The 18,096-nt window shown below is 34.0% G+C and overlaps 2 protein-coding genes across 2 annotated transcripts in view; both read right to left on the bottom strand.

Moving 5' to 3' along the window:
- Positions 1–3,617: 3,617 nt before the first annotated feature.
- LOC127506443 (uncharacterized) overlaps positions 3,618–18,096 on the bottom strand; it is a 70,818-nt gene continuing 56,339 nt past the window's right edge. The window contains exon 5 of the mRNA XM_051882932.1: positions 3,618–3,660. Within this exon, the coding sequence (XP_051738892.1) occupies positions 3,657–3,660 (4 nt within the window). The 3' untranslated portion in view covers positions 3,618–3,656. The remainder of the gene's footprint in view (positions 3,661–18,096) is intronic.
- Positions 12,688–16,468, bottom strand: LOC127506446 (C-C motif chemokine 20). The gene is made up of 4 exons (XM_051882936.1): positions 16,390–16,468; positions 14,952–15,078; positions 14,795–14,862; positions 12,688–14,707 (listed from the first exon to the last, which is right to left on the bottom strand). The coding sequence occupies exons 1-4, from the start codon at positions 16,466–16,468 to the stop codon at positions 14,685–14,687; spliced, it is 297 nt and encodes a 98-aa protein (XP_051738896.1). The 3' UTR covers positions 12,688–14,684.

The following is an 18,096-nucleotide window of genomic DNA, read 5'->3' as shown; positions in this document are numbered from 1 at the left end:
TTTAGCTCTAATTTTCAATTCAATTTTATGACAAGGGCAGCAGGGGCGTTCTGAGAATATTCTGGGAACATCACATTTCCAAATAAACAGTTTTCTTAAATTAACATATGAATATGAATATGTGCACAAATTAACATTCGACTATGGATAAAATGTACATAATGAGTAGCACAAGGAAGAATACATGCATAGCCATCAACCAACTGCGAAGGAAAGAATAAAGATGCTACAGAGAAAAGATGTCTTCATTCCTGACAGAGGACCTCTTGCACACATTCAGCAACATCAACCACATGCAAAACCAAAGTTGTTAATCATATTTTATTTGTACAGATTGCACTCGTTCATTTGAATAATAAACGTCCAGGTTTGTTCTCATACATAACAGTTTAAAATTCACTCAGACTTGCATCATCCAGTACATTGAGTGGAATATATTTCAATGTAAAATATAATTTATGCTAATATTTTATTTAAACATTTGTTCTAAAACAGTTTCACTATAATTCAGTTACTGAATAAATTAAGAACTGACTTGTCACTGCCCAATTTCTTTACATAATATGTATGATAACATATATTTTAAAATTTAAATATTAAGTTTAAATATGCATAATGTACTAACAGTCTGTTACGACCTCTAGGGGTCAGCCATAACAGGAAAAAGGAGGAGTACCAGAGAGATAACAAGTTTTATCTTTTTAAATTCAGAGGCAGACAAGGCCAAAATAACAAACAGAACAAACTTTTTATCAACCTCTAAATTACCTGAAAGAATCCAGAGTTGTAGTCAACCAAGCGTTAGTCAAATAAACACGAATTATCACTGATCAAAAATCACAATCACATTCACAATCTCAGACATATCTTTATGGTAAAACACTCAAGATCTAAGGAAAATGATGAATGATACGAAATATTGGCAGAACCGTCCACATGGAACACAAACACACACAAGCACATACACAATCATACATTTACACAGAATGGTACAAATGACTCAAGCTCATAACACTGTTGCTTTAAATATTTTAGAAACAGCGAAATCTCTTAAACTTTAAAATTGTTTCAAAACACGTAACTACTTCAAGATGTGTTTTCATTATGAATTTACTTTCAGATGTTCATGATTCATGAGCTCTCAGTTGATTGGGTAGATCCTCCCACACGAGTGTGCTCACTGATAGATGATGCTGGTTATGGCATGGAAGTCAGGGTTTGTTTCTTTGAGCACTGCTGTAAAAATAAATAAATAAATAAATGTGAATAAATAAAAACATAAAATACAAGAACACCATACTAAATACTTAACACTTTATAAGCTTATGTTGTTACATATTCTGGTGTGTTTCACCACACTTGTGGGTTTAACTTACAAAAGCTTAACTTTCTTCTGCACCCATGGTCGTGTCCAATCACAGCAGAAGTCTCCTCGTTCAGTCTGAAAGCTGTCAAAGAGAATGAAAACATTGAAAACAGAAATCTAACATCAGACGCTGTTGATCTCTAATCATGATGTTTTCTTTAGAGAGGAACTGTGATTCTTATGACGGCCTTCACACATGGAAGATTTTTTTTTTGCATCCTGAAACTGATGATAGGAACAGTCAACTCTGCTGTGGATACGGTAGTACAGCATGTGCTCACCTTTTCAACAGGATGTGCTGAGACTGAAGAACAAGGTAAAACGCAATATTCTCAATAGTTCATCTGTGTGTAAAAGAAAGCCTGTAATTATCAAAATAGTTTGTGTAATAATCAGTTTAAAAAGTAAATACAAAACCTGTCGTAATTGAAAGAAAACAAGTTGACAAAAAGATTGAATCCAATATTTGGTGATGATATAGCATAACAAGAGATTTATAAGCTATTTTTGTAGACTGGTCATTTTTGACCGGTGTTACGAGATTTTCGGTCTCTGACATTATCAGTTTCAGTGGGCGTAGCATACATGAATATTCATGAGTTTCCCAGGCAGGTTTAATGCATTATTTAAAAAAAGGTTAAACTTGTGCCTAAACTACAATTGTTTATGAATCAAATGATCAAATTCTGAATTTGATTATAATGAAAAGAAATAAAAAAAATCGCCCAAAGTTGAAGGAACGTCCAACTATATATAATATTGTCATATAACTACTTTAAGATGTGTTCTCATTATGAGTTTATTTTCAGATGTTTATGATTCATAAGGGTAGTTGATTGGGTAGATCCTCCCACACGAGTGTGCTCACTGATAGATGATGCTGGTTATGGTGTGGAAGACGGGTGTTTGTTTCTTTGAGTTCTGCTGTAAAAATAAATAAATAAATAAATGTGAATGCAAGAATACCATACTGAATACTTAACATTTTAACAAGTTTATGTTGTTACAGTTTATGTTGCTACAAATTCTGTTATGTTTCACCATACTTGTTGGGTTTAACTTACAAAAACTGCTTAACTTTCTTCTGCACCCATGGTTGTGTCCAATCAATGCAGAACTCTCCTCGTTCAGTCTGAAAGCTGTCAAAGAGAATGAAAACATTGAAAAACACAGAAATATAACATCAGATGCTGTTGATCTCTAATCATGATGTTTTCTTTAGAGAAGAACTGTGATTCTTACATGACGGCCTTCAGACATGGAGGACTTTGTTTTTGCATCCTGAAACTGATGATAGGATCAGTCAACTCTGCTCTGGAGACTTCAGTACAGCATGTGCTCACCTTCTGTTGTGCATCTGCTGAGACTGAAGAACCTGCCAGGATAATTTATGAGAAACCATAAGGAAAAAAAAAAAAAATCATACATGCAGCTCCTTTAATAAATTTAGTTTAGGAGTTATTTTTCTGCAGGTGAAAACACAACTTAAAGCTGATGTTTTGAGTTTCTGATTTGTGTGGAATTTGATGTCCTTTACCTTAGTGGGTTTGTTGATGTTTATATATTGATGTTTTATAGAGAAATACTTTATTCATCTATAACCGGGTGTTTCTTCAACTATTGTGGTAGTTTCTTCTTTTTGTAAAACAAAACACTTCTCAAAATCTTTGATTCAGAATACACACTTTATTACAAAGTGGAGCTGTTATGTCTGCAGAGGCAACAACTGTTCTTCCTTGCTTTCGGCTCATATTTATACCATGCGACATGATCCGAGGCCAAGTTATTTTGACCATATTTTTCTCTTTCTTCTAGCCTAAAATAGAATTTTCCATACTCATACACACATTCTTTATGATTCAAATTTCTGTATACACAGCAAACCTTTTTTAGAACCAGGCCTTATGCTACCATGTTCTCAGCACATGTAGGCCTACTTCTGACACACATATGATTTTAATTGTAAAGTAAAACACATCATATTATGCTATATTATGCTCACTTTTACCATAACAAAATCTTCTACACTATGAGCTCTTTTGATCCTGTGGAATTTTTTTTCCACTCAGAAACATTTCAACACACGCTCATTTCCACCACTTCTCACGTTATGTATTATATTTATTATGAAAAGTTTAAAAAATTATAAATTTGATTATTATGAAAAGAAATAAAAAAAATCAAATAAAAATCGCCCAAAGTTGAAAGAACGTCCAACTATATATAATATTGTCATATAACTACTTTAAGATGTGTTCTCATTATGAGTTTATTTTCAGATGTTTATGATTCATAAGGGTAGATGATTGGGTAGATCCTCCCACACGAGTGTGCTCACTGATAGATGATGCTGGTGGTGGTTCATAAAGTTCATCTCTGTGTTAAAGAAAGCCTGTAATACTCAAAATAGTTTGTTTGTGTACATGAACGTGTGTGTGTGTGCAAGGTAGCGCGAGTGTGTATCCATGCATGCACAGGTCCGTGGCCTTTATCTTTGCAAGCACACATGTACATATGTGAACATGCTTCTGAACACTAAATGTTTGTCTTATTTTTGATTTCCCCCATTCATGTTCAATGGATGGTCATTTTTGACCAACATAAGCTGAGATCAATGACGCCGACGATCAGTCAGTTTAAAAACAAATACAAAACCTGTCCTAATTGAAAGAAAACAAGTTGACAAAACGATTGAATCCAATATTTGATGATAATATAGCATAACAAGATTTATAAGCTATTTTTTTGTAGGCCAGTCATTTTTGATATGTTACAAGATTTTCGGTTTCTGAGATTTTCAGTGGGCGGAGCACACATGAATATTCACGAGTTTCCCGGGCATGCGCGTGGAACAGAGGATTTTAGATCACATTCCTTGTTTCTCAGCAGGTTTAATGGATTATTTAAAAAAAGGTAAATATATTTTCAGCGCTAACTTATGCCTAAACTACAATTGTTTATCGTTTCATAACAGTTTATAATGTTTTTATTAGTTTGGACGTTTTGTGCAGTAATGTTAGGATAAAGCACAGCAATCTTCTCTTATTTGAATAGGCTACAATTATTTAATTTTGTTGTGTTCTTCCTTTGTACCTTGCAATGCTCTTTAAAACCATCTTTTACTAATTGTTATCATTTGTTTAATGCAATAACTTAAATCAAAATGTATAAATGTATCTGTGAACTAACAAGTTTTTCAATCTATCCTGGTGTGATTGTTCTTAAATTCTTGTTCATTTTGTAAATATAAGCCAAATAACTTAACATGATATAAGCCAAATAACTTAACATGATATAAGCCAAATAACTTAACATGATTAAACACACAAGCATGATTAAACAAAATTGTATGGACAAAAGTGTAAAAATTACATTTGGTAGTACAACTACTGTAAATGAGAAAAATACTTCACGTTCTTTTTTGGAATAGAATAAACAACCAATTTGATGTTCACAAAATAATTTTATTTACAAATATGCATACTGGCAAAATAATGTAATTTAATTATTTTTTAGATGTTTTGATTTAAAAGTGTGCTTGTTTTGATGTAGGCCTAATAATACACTAGGCCTACTGTTCAAAAGGTTGGTATTAAGGTTCTTTATGTTTATGTTCAGCAAGGCTGCATTTATCTGATTAAAAGAAAAGTAATATTGTTAAGTATTTTTACCAACTGTTTTCTATTTTAATATTTTAAAATGTTTTTTTTTTTTCTTGTGATGGCAGAGTTCATTACTCCAGTCTTCAGTGTCACATGACCCTTCAGAAATAATTCTAATATACTGATTTGTTGCTCAAGAAACATTTCTTATCAGTTAAAAATGGTTGTGCTGCTTAAGAAAGTGTGGAAAGTAAACCATTATAACCGTCTGTTTTCAGGATTCTTTATGAATCGCAAGTTTACAAGAACAGCATTTATTTGACATAGAAATCATTTGTAACATTATAAATGTCTTTACTGTTATTTTTTTTTATCAATTTAATGCATCCTTGCTGAATAACAGTATACATTTATTAAATCAATATTAAGTGATTCCAAACTTTCTTCATGCAAATCTTAAGTTATAAATGTCATAAAAATTTTAACATAGATCCAACAGTTTAAATAAGTTTCATTTTTCAAGATTTCAATTCAAAAGTGCCTCTAACTGAAGCCCAATTAAGAACATACATGTTTATGAAACTGTTGAAAAATGTTGAATGAAGAAAGATAACACAGTTTTAAAGCTTCATAAGGTAAGGTAACAGAAGAGCATAGCAATAAATAAATTAAATGGTACTAGCTGGTTCATGTATTTAGGAATATTCTATATATGATCTTCAGTTGGAAATGAGTGTAGCTGTAATCATTCAGGTGTTATGGAATTTTTGGTTTTACAGTGCAACCTTGTGATAATTTTAATTTGTAAATTTATATTTGCTTGTAAAAATTATTATTAGGGGAGAGCGGGGCACAACCTAACGCTTTTTGACTTTTCTCAGTCTCTGTAAATCTACTTAGGGTTCAGGGAATTTCTTTTGTTCCACATTAATTTCACACATGTCTGGTACAAATATGTGGCTCTGTTTCATTAATGCAGTGTATACTTTTTTCTTTATTTACCCCGAGAGAAGGGAAGTGAAATGTGACAACATGCCCCATAGGTGGGGCACACTGTAACATGTGATGGAGCATGTTGTAACATGACCACATGACAGCTAAAAATGCCATCTTTAAAAATATACATGATAAACTAAAATATTTTGTCAATAAAAGACAAGAATTATTTCTTTCATATAAAATAATAGCATTTTTTAGAAATTCAAATGTAAATAATTTTGAGGTTTGACAATGAACACTCTGCAAAACACAGCTGTACAACATAGGTCAAAACAATACAGGCAAACAGATGAAGAAACATATCCAGACATTCAGAAAAACACAGCGCTGAACAAAAACACTCCTCTCCCTCCACTCACAGCTCTCACAGAAAACAAGACGAGCCAGTACAAATGCTGAACATTTCTTGAAATAATAGTTCAGTTAACTAGTTCAGTTAACTAGCCTATCTAGTTCAGATAACAGTTCACAGCCAGAGAACATGGAGAATGTTCAACAGTTTGGCTCAGAACAGGGTAAGTTAACACATCATATGGATCCTCACACCAGTATGTTACAAAAATAAATTATATATCTACAGATACATTTATACAGGTTTATTTCAGTTGTTACAAGCAGTGACGTATTCAACAAATAATAACAACTAAAAGACAGTTTTAAAGCATCGCAAGGTACAAAGTATTACCCAGTTTAAGTAAGAAATTACGAATGGCTGGTGCAACCCTACGCTGTTCAGGTCGTTAAATAGAGCTGTTTTAATCAAGATATCTTTAGAATATAATTCCTGTCTAATATCTAAAAGTTTTTTTTACTTTTCTGCTTCTCACCAACATTTAGATATCTAAATCGAATAAAACGCCAACAATAAAAAGAAAAAACTAGGTTAGCTGATTACCTTAAAAGTCCATGAATTTTCGTACAGTTCGTACTTTCTCTGAAAAGCAGAAGCAATAACCTCTTTTTCTGTTTGTTAATGTGACGTTCGGCATTATAATCTCGCAGTCGGTCAGTCCAACCTAGTGCGCCATCTCCTGGGGAAGCGCCGTTTACAAAACCGAGCCCAGTAAAACCTGACTGATACCCAGCTAACAGAATTTTGTTGTAAGAACCTTCTCCAAATACTCAGTGTTGGTTCCGGGAACGTAAAAAACGTCGTTTTCCTGATGTCAGAGGAACGTGTTTTAAAAGGCTATGATGTTCCTCAAACATTCTTTCAACTTATTTTGATTTAAAATTCAACATTCTAGGAACGTTGATTTGAAACATTCCAAGAACATAAAAATGTCCAGTTTCCTTAAAGTTAGTAGAATGTTATTTAAAGGTTAGTATGATGTTCCTGAAACATTTCTCTTTCAATCATTCAAACACCTGCTGTGAACAAGCACTGAAAAAAGAGAAATAATGTACAAACTGCTGCATTTCAAACTTTCTTCAGCCACAACCTTAGATGAAACCAACTGAAGATAAAAGACATTAAATCTCTAAAGATCTGATTAAACAACTCCACAAACAGCATTACCAGCTTCACTTGTAACTAACCAGACTGACTTTATTTCTGTCACACGTCTACAGAAGCTCTTATTGAGAATTAACAGGTTTAGATGTTAATGTTTTTTTTTGAAAATGTTTTGTTTGATGTCACCATCATGGAGATCTGTGTTTGCTTTAATTGAGCTCTTGACTTTTAAGTTGTGGTTTTTTTTTTACCAGTTGCTGTTTTAGAAAACGTTTATGCATTGAAAAAGTTGATCAACGTGTCTGCTTTAACAGTCAAGTGACTACATTAAAGTGGTTTAAACAAGTACTTTTTCTGTAGTTTTGCTTATTTTTGGAATTGAAACACTATATAAGAAAAAAAAAACCAAACTCAAATGATGTGAGAAAAATCATTTATAACACTGAAATGATTTATGTAAGACTGTCCAAAACTACTTAAAAGCTGAATACAACACACTTTGACATCAGCACTCATCATGCAAACCTTAACAATGGTGACAATCAAAAAGTAATTCAGCTGCATAATTTATTCATGCCACAATGCATGCTGGGAACCATGAATGCGTTTTGTATGCTGGCATGAAGCATGTCACCATTGTTGTGTTTCATATGCCAAATGTTGACATCTGTGAGTGTAAAAATGTCACAAGTCATGTTTTGAACCAAAACTTAGCAGTCACAGTGTTATTTTTATATTCACAGATGCTGACTTTCAGCATTTGAAATACAACAATGGTGTTGTGAAATATTTGTTCATGTTGGTTGTGTTTTAAGTTTTTCTATAAGGTTTCATTTCAAGTCAGCAATTGCAACAAAAAAAAAAAAGGCAATTTAAGATCTTGATGTCTGTGTGTAATATCATGATACACTTGCTCGAACATCTTGTGCTTATCCACCTTCAGGATTGGTTATTTTAATGATTTTGGTGTCGTTACATAAGGTTGGCAGCTATAAACACTAAATATAAACACAAAATTAAAAATAGAACATCAGATGTTCGCTTCGTGATGATTTTGTTATCAACAAAGAGCTGATAATTCCTGATCCTGCTTTATCTTGGCTTTCTTCGTCACCACAAACATGTCTAATGAACACACAGTTACAGCAACCAAAAAAAAAACAAAAGCTGACAGAAAAAGTACGAGGACCAAGATCCCAACTAAAGCAAACACTGCCCACCACAATGGTGACTTTTTGAGAGATTTAATGTCTTTACTTTTACTCTGTTTCTCAGTAAGAACTTCTCTGGACGTCTGACAGAAATAAAGTCAATCTGGTTAGTAATAAGTGAAGCTGGTAATGCTGCTTGTAGAGTTGTTTAATCAGATCTAATTAATGTTTTATGGAAAGTTTCGTTTCAAGTCACCACAATAGAGGTCAGTGTTTGCTTTAGTTAGGCTCTTGACTCTTTATTAGATTTTCTGTGGCTGCTCCAACTTTACAAGAAAAAGAAAAAAATATGTTTTATGTCTCGAGGTGTAATTTCAGCATTATTGATGATTGTATAGCTGTGATTTTACAGCTTGAGAGCCAACAGTAAGAACTTCAAAAATACATTATGCATAGAAGCGTTTGTGCTCAGACACACACAGACATCAAGAATCAGCATATGATTCTCAAGAACGGTGATAATAATTAAATACAAAATACTGACAAACAGATCAACTCTGAACATCACAAAACAAGTAACTATCACAACAAAACAACAGCAAAATAAAAGCAAACAGGAACAATCAATGAAAATTACAGGACAATTCAGCTGCATAATTTATTCATGCAGCAATGCATGATGGGAGCCATGGATGAGTTTTGATTGGTGGCTCCCATCATGCACTGCAACATAAAGCATTTTGTTTGATTGTCACCATTGTTGAGGTTCATACACTGATTCATGATGTCTGTGTGAGTCTATAAGACACTGCTCAAAGCTCTGTGTGTATAATTTTTTTTTGTTTTTAAAAATCAGAGTGTTTGAATTTGTAAAAAAAAAAGAGGCAAAACTAACAGTTAACACACTCAGAGTTTGGACTCTAGAGAGAAGCAGTGCATCAGAAAACTCCATGATGATTGAATCTCCATCATTAAATAACCAAATTCAGCTGATCAGAATTTTTATTTTATACATTTTATTTGGTTGATAAATTGCATGACCTACTCTGTGCATTAGGTCCTGTTCTCCACTAGATGGCACACATAACAAGGCAATTAAGTGAAACATCTTTTAATGTTCACATAAGCTAGAAGGGTATCTAATGGTACTTGTTTTGGTCAAATAAACATAATATATATTCTCTTTTAATACATTGATATATAGATAGATTTGCAGCATCTTCCATTGGCTCAGTCCTCTATCTTCTTCAGACCTGGAGGAAAGATGATCATGTTATGAGTTTTTTTTTTTTTTTTTATCAATACATAATCATCATATTAAGATGTCATATTAATATTAGGGTTGTACCTTCCAGTCTCTGTCGAATCCAGCGCGCTTTTGGATCAGAGCAGTACTTGTCATTCTCTGTGTAGAATCTGCAGGACAGATATACAGTACCAATGAAATGAACACAATATCAGGCATAGTAACGTCTGTGAAATTCGACTGTGTAGAGAAAGCTTACATTATAGCATCCACACACGGACTCAGAGCATTCTGATGCTTGTATCCAATCAGTTTAATTTCAGGAGGAATTCTTCCCTTCGACACCACCTTACAGCATGTCACTCGAACTCTAGTGGGCCGACAAACTGAAAGAAAGACAGAGATTGAAATCTCCAACGTACTTGTAAAGTGCGTACTGTATACAGTATGTGTGAAAACAAGAAGATCTTGATCTTGATAAGGGCTCCATCATAAAAAACAAAACCATCACCATCATTAAAGAGAGAGTTCACCCAAAAATGAAAATTTTGTCATTTTTTACACACTCTGACCTTGTTCCAAACCTGTGTGCATTTTTTTGCATTGTATTTTTTGACCATATAATGGAAGTCAATGGGAACAGAAACTGTTTAGCTTCTAACTTTCTTCAAAATATCTTCTTTTGTCTTCCACATAGGAAAGAAAGTCGAGGATGAGTAAATGACAGAATTTTCATTTTTGGGTTAACTATGCCTTTGGATTATGAAAGCATGTTAAATTAAATGAATCATAAATGCAAAATCTGAGTATAAATGTAAAAAAAAAAAAAAAAAAATTAAAATCAGCACATCCATAACAGTACAAAAGGCTCTCATAATAATACAAATCCAGTGATAAAAGAAAAACCAAAAAACTTACAGTCGTTGACTTGCTGTTCAGTAACACACACAAGAACCATCATCATCAGAGCTAATTTCCAGCAGAGGTGCATGATGTTTGCGTAAAATATTCAGAAAACCAGAAGAAGAAGATGTCTGCAGGCTAGATTCTGTTTTGAAGGTGCTATCTAGACTCAAGTCCTTTTGTAAAGTATTTTTCAAGACAGGATATTGACTTCCTTTGTATCTCTAACCAGATTGGCCTGCAAACCCCATGTGGCAAACCAGTCGAATTCATGATCACAGCAGATATCCTTCAAATATCTGGGGGGGGATTAACAATGCATCCTTCATATCTCCGAAAAGAAAAGTCTTTAGTTTCGTCATATTTATAAAAGATAGATACGCTAAACCGAGTATTTCCGGAAAAAGCCGAGCTCCTGGAGGCGTATCTGCCGTCAGTGCTGTGGGCAGAGCTAAAGAGCGCGCGCAGATTCTGCGATGTCTGCTAGCTGCGACATTATTATAAATACAAAGGGAACAACAGCGTTCGTGTTGTTTACATTTTATGCACTTGCACGCCGATTGCCAACAAAACACAGACATCTGATGCCGCTTTACTCAACAAATCTGCAAATCCAGTGCCGAACTGGGACTTGTTTACAAAGTAGGCCTATTCATCACCGAAATCCCGGGAACAAAACAAACATACGTGCACAACTCCGTTGCTGCCCCGGAAAAAAACTTCATCCACTGTTCCCTTAACGCTGGGTTCTTTGGGAAGCTGAAAAAGGTAATCTTTCCCTCACAACCAAAAACACACTCCTTAGGTGACAGGAGCTGTATCATTTCGGAGGCTTCGTCCTTCGGAGGTCGCATTTGAACGCTGAATACTTCATCAAGGATGTCATATTTAAGAAAAGTAACCATAATAAAATTGACTGATATTCATTGTGAGGTGTAAAATACTGTAATTTCTTTCTATCGTTGCAATCTAACGGTTAATTTTTTTAAAAATGAGACCGATGATGTATGCAGCCTTCAAAGGGTGCAGCCCCTGAATTGGGACACAGCCATTGTTGAAAAATCTCTCGGCTTCCGTATCCCGAACGAAACGCGTTGATGGGCGTACGCTTATCAGGGAGAAGTGTCTATACAAAGAATTCCGGTCTCTTTTGACGTCATACAGGACTCGCTTGAAAAAAAACCCTCCGAAACTTGTACCAAAACCGGAAGTAGTCATTTGGCACATAAATACTCAATCATACGTCCAACTCGTGTTTTGAAACTTTGGTCATGTTTAGCAGGAGAATCCAACTCTTCAACAGTGTAAATAAGTCAGAATGCATGAAATAGCATTACACCCCCCCCTTTAATATTGAAATATCATGTGCTGCAGGTTTAATTACTAACAGTTGCCCAGTGCACCAGTGAAGCATCCAATGAGGGTGATCAGAACAGTGACGGTAATTAATCTAGAAGTCCAGGCAATAGCTTGGTGTCGTCAAGGTATTTAGGGTGTTGGTCAGCAGTGCTGGGTAGATTACGTACAAATTGTAGTCAATTACTGATTCTAAATTATATGACAAAATTGTAGTTAGTAACATAATCCATTACATTACACGTTTAAAGGGTTAGTTTACCCAAAAATGAAATTTCTGTCATTAATTACTCACACTCATGTCGTCCCAAACCTGTGAGAACCTTCGTTCATCTTCGGAAAATACATTAAGGGTGTATTTACACCAGGAAAGTCCTCTAGCTCGCTTGCTTTAGTCCGGACCAAATACAATGTTGATTTTTTTGTTTTGTTTGGTGTAGTTCTGGGTTGGGTTCACTTTCACACTGCCCTTTTTGCAAGTGAACCAAAATTTGTAAATAAAACCACAAGTGTGCTAAGGTTAGTCTGCTCGATTATGGCAAAAATCATCATCATGATTATTTTGGTCAATATTGAAAACACAATTATTTAATAAGATTATTGGTGGGTGATATGATCAAAGTTTTATTTCATGATATGAGTCATTTTAAATGTCAGTGAAATTTCACAAATATCCATAGTTCAGCAAAAACATTTTTTAATTAATTTACGGCAACAAACTGTAGAAAAACAGCAATTTACTGCCAAACTTGCTGACAGTAGATTACCGTAAAATGAAGGGAAAAAAGATTAATATTCTGTAAAACATAATTTCTAAACAAAACAAGTTAATTTCACTGAAATATTACTGAAAGTTAATAGAAAAATTAAGGAAAAGGAAAGATCTTTTAGTTTAATTGATTTATTTTATGGGGTTACCATTGTGCTGGAGATGATGATGAGTTGAGAAACACTGATGTTATGCTGCATGTTGCTTTGTTTAAAGGCAGTAACTGTGTAGTTGCTGATGCAATGATAAGCTGTTTGCGAAGTGCTTTAATATGTATATTTGTGCTATTGCTAACAAGCTGCAAAGATTAAAGTCATGTTTTTAATTATTTTGCTATTACACATTAAGTGTTTGCAGTTAAGAAATATTCATTTTCAGTTGACTCAAATGAAATAAGTTCACAGTACTAACGCTGTATAAAAAATAGTTTTTAAACAAACTATTTGAAGCAATTGATTTCCCAAACGAAATGGGTTCATTTCCATGGTAGTATTACGGTAACATACTGTAAAAAAGAGAGAGCTGTAAATTAACAGTACATTACTGGCAACCACAGCTGCCAGTAGATTACTGTTATTTTACAGCATTTTTTATTTTTTATTATATTTTATTTTATTTTTACAGTGTGGTGTCTGAAGGCAATGACTTTGATGAACATGTCTTTTTTATGTTAGACATATTCTGTTCAGTGGCAGTTAACCACATCCTGTTTTCCACTGCTATCAGTCATTATGGTCATTTATAACTACTTGTAGCACTTTACCACAATGAACCACTAATGGTAGAAACTAACCCTTTATCTTTTATCCTTAATAAAGTTTGTAAGCTTCAGCGTCTCTGTATGACCCATATGAATCTCAACAATGGTGACAATAAACAAAATATTCAGACAATTAGAAAAACTGCATAATTTATCCATGCTCTGATGCATTCTGGGAGTTTTGTACTATGATACCCAGCATGCACTACAGCATGACACTTTTGGTTGTCACCATAGTTGAGATTTATGTGCTGATTGTTGATGTCTTAGTGTGTCATCTCAAAATTTTTTTTTTTTTTTTTTTTTAAATTTTCTAAATTTTCTAATTTCTGCAACACAGCTGGATCTCATTTCACAGAAACACAGGGTTTGTACCCAGAAAGCAACTTTGTGTCAGCCCACATCTGGTACATGCGGAATGATGGCACTTGGGCGGACCGCTCCTTTTTGCCAGATGTGGGCCACAAGCAGGCCATAGAAATGCCACATGTTAGCCAAGAGCAAAGAAATAAACCAGAACTGGACCTTATCTGATCCACAAAATATTTATATATTATTTATAGAGTCATTTCAGCATTAACAAGCCCGTTATCAAGCGGAATCACTAAAGGAAAGAAGAAAAAAAGAGAAGAAAGACAAGAACTACAAGAAACAAGAGAAAGAAACAAGAAAAAAGAAACACAAGAACTACAACTGTTTACAAATCTTAAGGATGATTCAAGAAGTGTAACAAAAAAGCTACTGAGAAAAACTGTAATAATATACCTTACCAATTTTACCCCTTATGTTTTTGAAGGTCTTATGTTGTTTTGTGTACGTTTAGTATGCAAAGTTGTTACTTGCTTCATGTTTATTTCTGTTTTTGTCTTTGTCTGCTTATAAATCCACGAATTGCATGATCTATGGCACCCATGAAATATTTCTATACTAAAACAAAGCAATTAAATGAAACATCTTTTAACATTCACATAAGCTAAAAGGGTATTTAATTATACTTTTTTGGTTAAATAAACTTACATAATATATATTCTCTTTTTATAGATAGATGGATTGATATATAGATAGATTTTCGGCATCTATTGGCTCATCTTCTTCAGACCTGGAGGAAAGATGATCATGTTATGAGTTTTTTTTTATCATTACATAAGCATCATATTAAGATGTCATATTAATATCAGGGTTGTACCTTCCAGTCTCTGTCGAATCCAGCGCGCTTTTGGATCAGAGCAGTACTTGTCCTTCTCTGTGTAGAATCTGCAGGACAGATATACAGTACCAATGAAATGAACACAATATCAGGCATAGTAACGTCTGTGAAATTCGACTGTGTAGAGAAAGCTTACATTATAGCATTCACACACGGACTCAGAGCATTCTGATGCTTGTATCCAATCAGTTTAATTTCAGGAGGAATTCTTCCCTTCGACACCACCTTACAGCATGTCACTCCAACTCTAGTGGGTCGACGAACTGAAAGAGAGACAGAGATTGAAATCTCCAACGTACTTGTACAGTGCGTATACAGTATGTGTCAAAACAAGAAGATCTTGATAAGAGCTCCATCATAGAAAACAAAACCGTTACCATCATTAAAGAGAGAGTTCACCCAAAAATGAAAATTATGTAATTCTAAATTGTAAGAATTTGTAGTCTGCCTCGACCCAGATTCCACTTCAAAGTATATTTTAGAATGAGTTCATTCCCAAAATGACTTAATTATCATAGAGAAGAAGAAAGTCAACAGTTATGTTGTTTCTGCATCATTTGGGATAATTCAATTCAATTCACATTTATTTGTATAGCGCTTTTCACAATACATATCGTTTCAAAGCAGCTTTACAGAGAATCACATCCTGAACAAATGGTGATCAATTGTAGAATGGTAGAATGAGTGTGGGACAGTGGGAACCATCTCAGACAATGAGGTGTCACAACTTATTAACATACAGACCACAGCTGGTAAAACATGAGAAACTACATTTACATGACGAGTGGTAAACTGTAAACAGGATAAAAGGCTTGATATTTGGATGTTCTGGGTTCATTCAGACGCCGATGAACCCAAGGTGCTACGTGTACTTTGTCACTGCTACGCTGCAATAAACTTCTTCATCAAGATCTTCAACGTCCTCGTCGTTTTTTCTTACACTCTGATGTTGTTCCAAACCTGTATGAATTTTTTGGATTATATTTTTGGTTCATACAATGGAAGTCAAAGGGAACAGAAACGGTTTAGCTTTTTTAGATTTTTGGGTGAACTATGCCTTTGGATTATGAAAGCATGTTAAATAAATAGATCATAAATGCAAAATCTGAGTATAACTTAAAAAAAAAAAGTTAATTAAAATCAGCACATCCATAATAGTCAGTACAAAAGACTCATAGTAATACAAATCCAATGATAAAAAATCCCAAAACTTACATTCATTGACTTGCTGTTCAGTAACACACACAAGAACCATCATCATCAGAGTTAATTTCCAGCAGAGGTGCATGATGTTTGAATAAAATATTCAGAAAACGAAAAGAAGATGTCTGCAGACTAGATTCTGTTTTGCAGGTGCTATCTAGACTCAAGTCCTTTATATGTTATTTTTCAAGACAGGATATTGACTTCCTTTGCATCTCTAACCAGTAAGAGTGGCCTGCAAACCCCATGTGACAAAGCAGTCAAATTCATGATTACAGCAAATATCCTTTACATTTAAGGTTCTTCTTAAGGTTTTTCCTAATCAGCAGCATAATGAAACATGTTTACATGCTGCATGTTTAGTTACTTACAGTTGCCCAGTGCACCAGTGAAGCATCCCATGAGGTTGATCAGAACAGTGATGGTGATTAATTTAGAAGTCCAGGCCATAACTCTTGGTGTCCAGATCAAAGGTATTTAGGGTGTTGGTCAGGTAGATTACTTACAAATTGTAGTCAGTTACTGATTCCAAATTATATGACAAAAATTGTAATTAGTAACATAATCCATTATGTTACACATTTAAGGTAATCTGACTACTTTTTGATTACTTTTAGATTACTTTTGACCTAAGTAATTTTTCACATTGATTTGAATAGGATAATCTGTACCATAATGATTTAAAAATGCAAAGAGAAAGAAAATATATTGCATTCTTTGTTGTCAACAACATGAAGTGCATTAAATATTACATTATGTAGGGGTTTCCCAACTGGGGTTTGTGATGGAAATGCACACTGTAAAAAGAAATAAACGTAAAAAATGGTAAAATGCATGGCAGCACAGGGTACCAAACGTTTAAATAAACGTTAAAATAATGGTTAAAGATTGTTAAAAAAAAGAAATGATCAAAAACTGGCAGAAGCGTTTGCCAAACAAAAACTATAAAATTAAGGTAAAATATCCTGACTTTCCTTAAGTGTTTCACAAAAAACAGTTACTTTACAGGTATTTCCAGGATTGTTATTGTAAAACATCGGCCTGGTTTCACAGACAGGGCTTAGATTAAGCCAGGATTAGGCCTTAGTTCAATTAGGGTATTTAAATAGCTTTTATAAACGTACCCTAGAAAAAAACATTACTGGTATGCATCTTGAGACAAAACAATGGCACTGTCATATTTTAAGACACGTCAGTATAAGTTACTTTCAGTTAAAACAGCTCAAAAGTGCATTTCAGTCTATGAAACTAGGGGTAAGTCTGTAAAATGTAAATCTTTTGCAGTTAACAATAAACTAGCAATAGCACACAGCATCAGAAACACAGTTATTGTCTTTAAATAAAACAACATGCAACATAACATCAGCATTTCTGGCTCATCACTGACTGAAGCACAGGCCAAACCCTTGACTTAATAACTTTAATTTCCATTGACTGCTAGCTGTGTGTTTCTAAAACACATTTTAACTTGTAAGAAGAAAAGCTGATTAGATGCTGTTGGTTGCTTATTACTGATTCAATCATTAAGTAGTGAACAGGTTGTCACCATTGTTGAGGTTTGTATGCTGATTCTTGATGTTTGTGTGAGCCTAAAAGACACAGCTGAAAACACTTTCTATATACTGAATAAATGAACAGAATATCTGTTTTTTTAATTTTTGTTTTAGTTTTATTTACTTAGAGAGGGAAAGTGTTGGTAATAAATGCTGAGATTTTGGCAACCCTTACATTTCTGGCCTCAACATTTCCAGCACCAATACATTTTATAAGGTCTTATTTAGGTTTTTCTGGGGCTCACAACATGAAAAAATGAGACGAGAGATACTGTATAAGCCATTAGATAAAGGAGGGCTAGCAGTCCCAGAATTGGAAACAAAATTGGAATTTATGTTTTTGATTTCAAATTTAAAAGTTTGTTTGTCTGAGAATCAAACAGAAACTTAATGGCATTGTTTTGCTAAATTTTGGGTAGGCCAGCAGGTAGCTAATGCCTGGGGTTGAGACTTCCACAAAATACTCATGCTGAATACAGACCAAATATTTATGATAGGGTGTTATCCTGTTTAAGGAAAGTTAAA

The sequence above is a fragment of the Ctenopharyngodon idella genome, chromosome 23 (assembly GCF_019924925.1).
Source record: "Ctenopharyngodon idella isolate HZGC_01 chromosome 23, HZGC01, whole genome shotgun sequence".
In the NCBI taxonomy this organism is placed as follows: domain Eukaryota; kingdom Metazoa; phylum Chordata; class Actinopteri; order Cypriniformes; family Xenocyprididae; genus Ctenopharyngodon; species Ctenopharyngodon idella.
Note: the sequence above shows the minus strand (reverse complement) of the source record. Positions and strands in the feature narration are given on the sequence as shown.

What these genes read in the sequence shown, in the direction of transcription:
- LOC127506446 (XM_051882936.1), bottom strand. Translation starts at nt 16,468, where the DNA reads ATGGCCTGGACTTCTAAATTAATCACCATCACTGTTCTGATCAACCTC. An exon ending in CACTGGTGCACTGGGCAACT is followed by an intron (nt 15,079 to 16,389) that starts GTAAGTAACTAA and finishes TCTCTCTTTCAG; the next exon opens with TTCGTCGACCCACTAGAGTT. An exon ending in GATTCGACAGAGACTGGAAG is followed by an intron (nt 14,708 to 14,794) that starts GTACAACCCTGA and finishes TCTTTCCTCCAG; the next exon opens with GTCTGAAGAAGATGAGCCAA.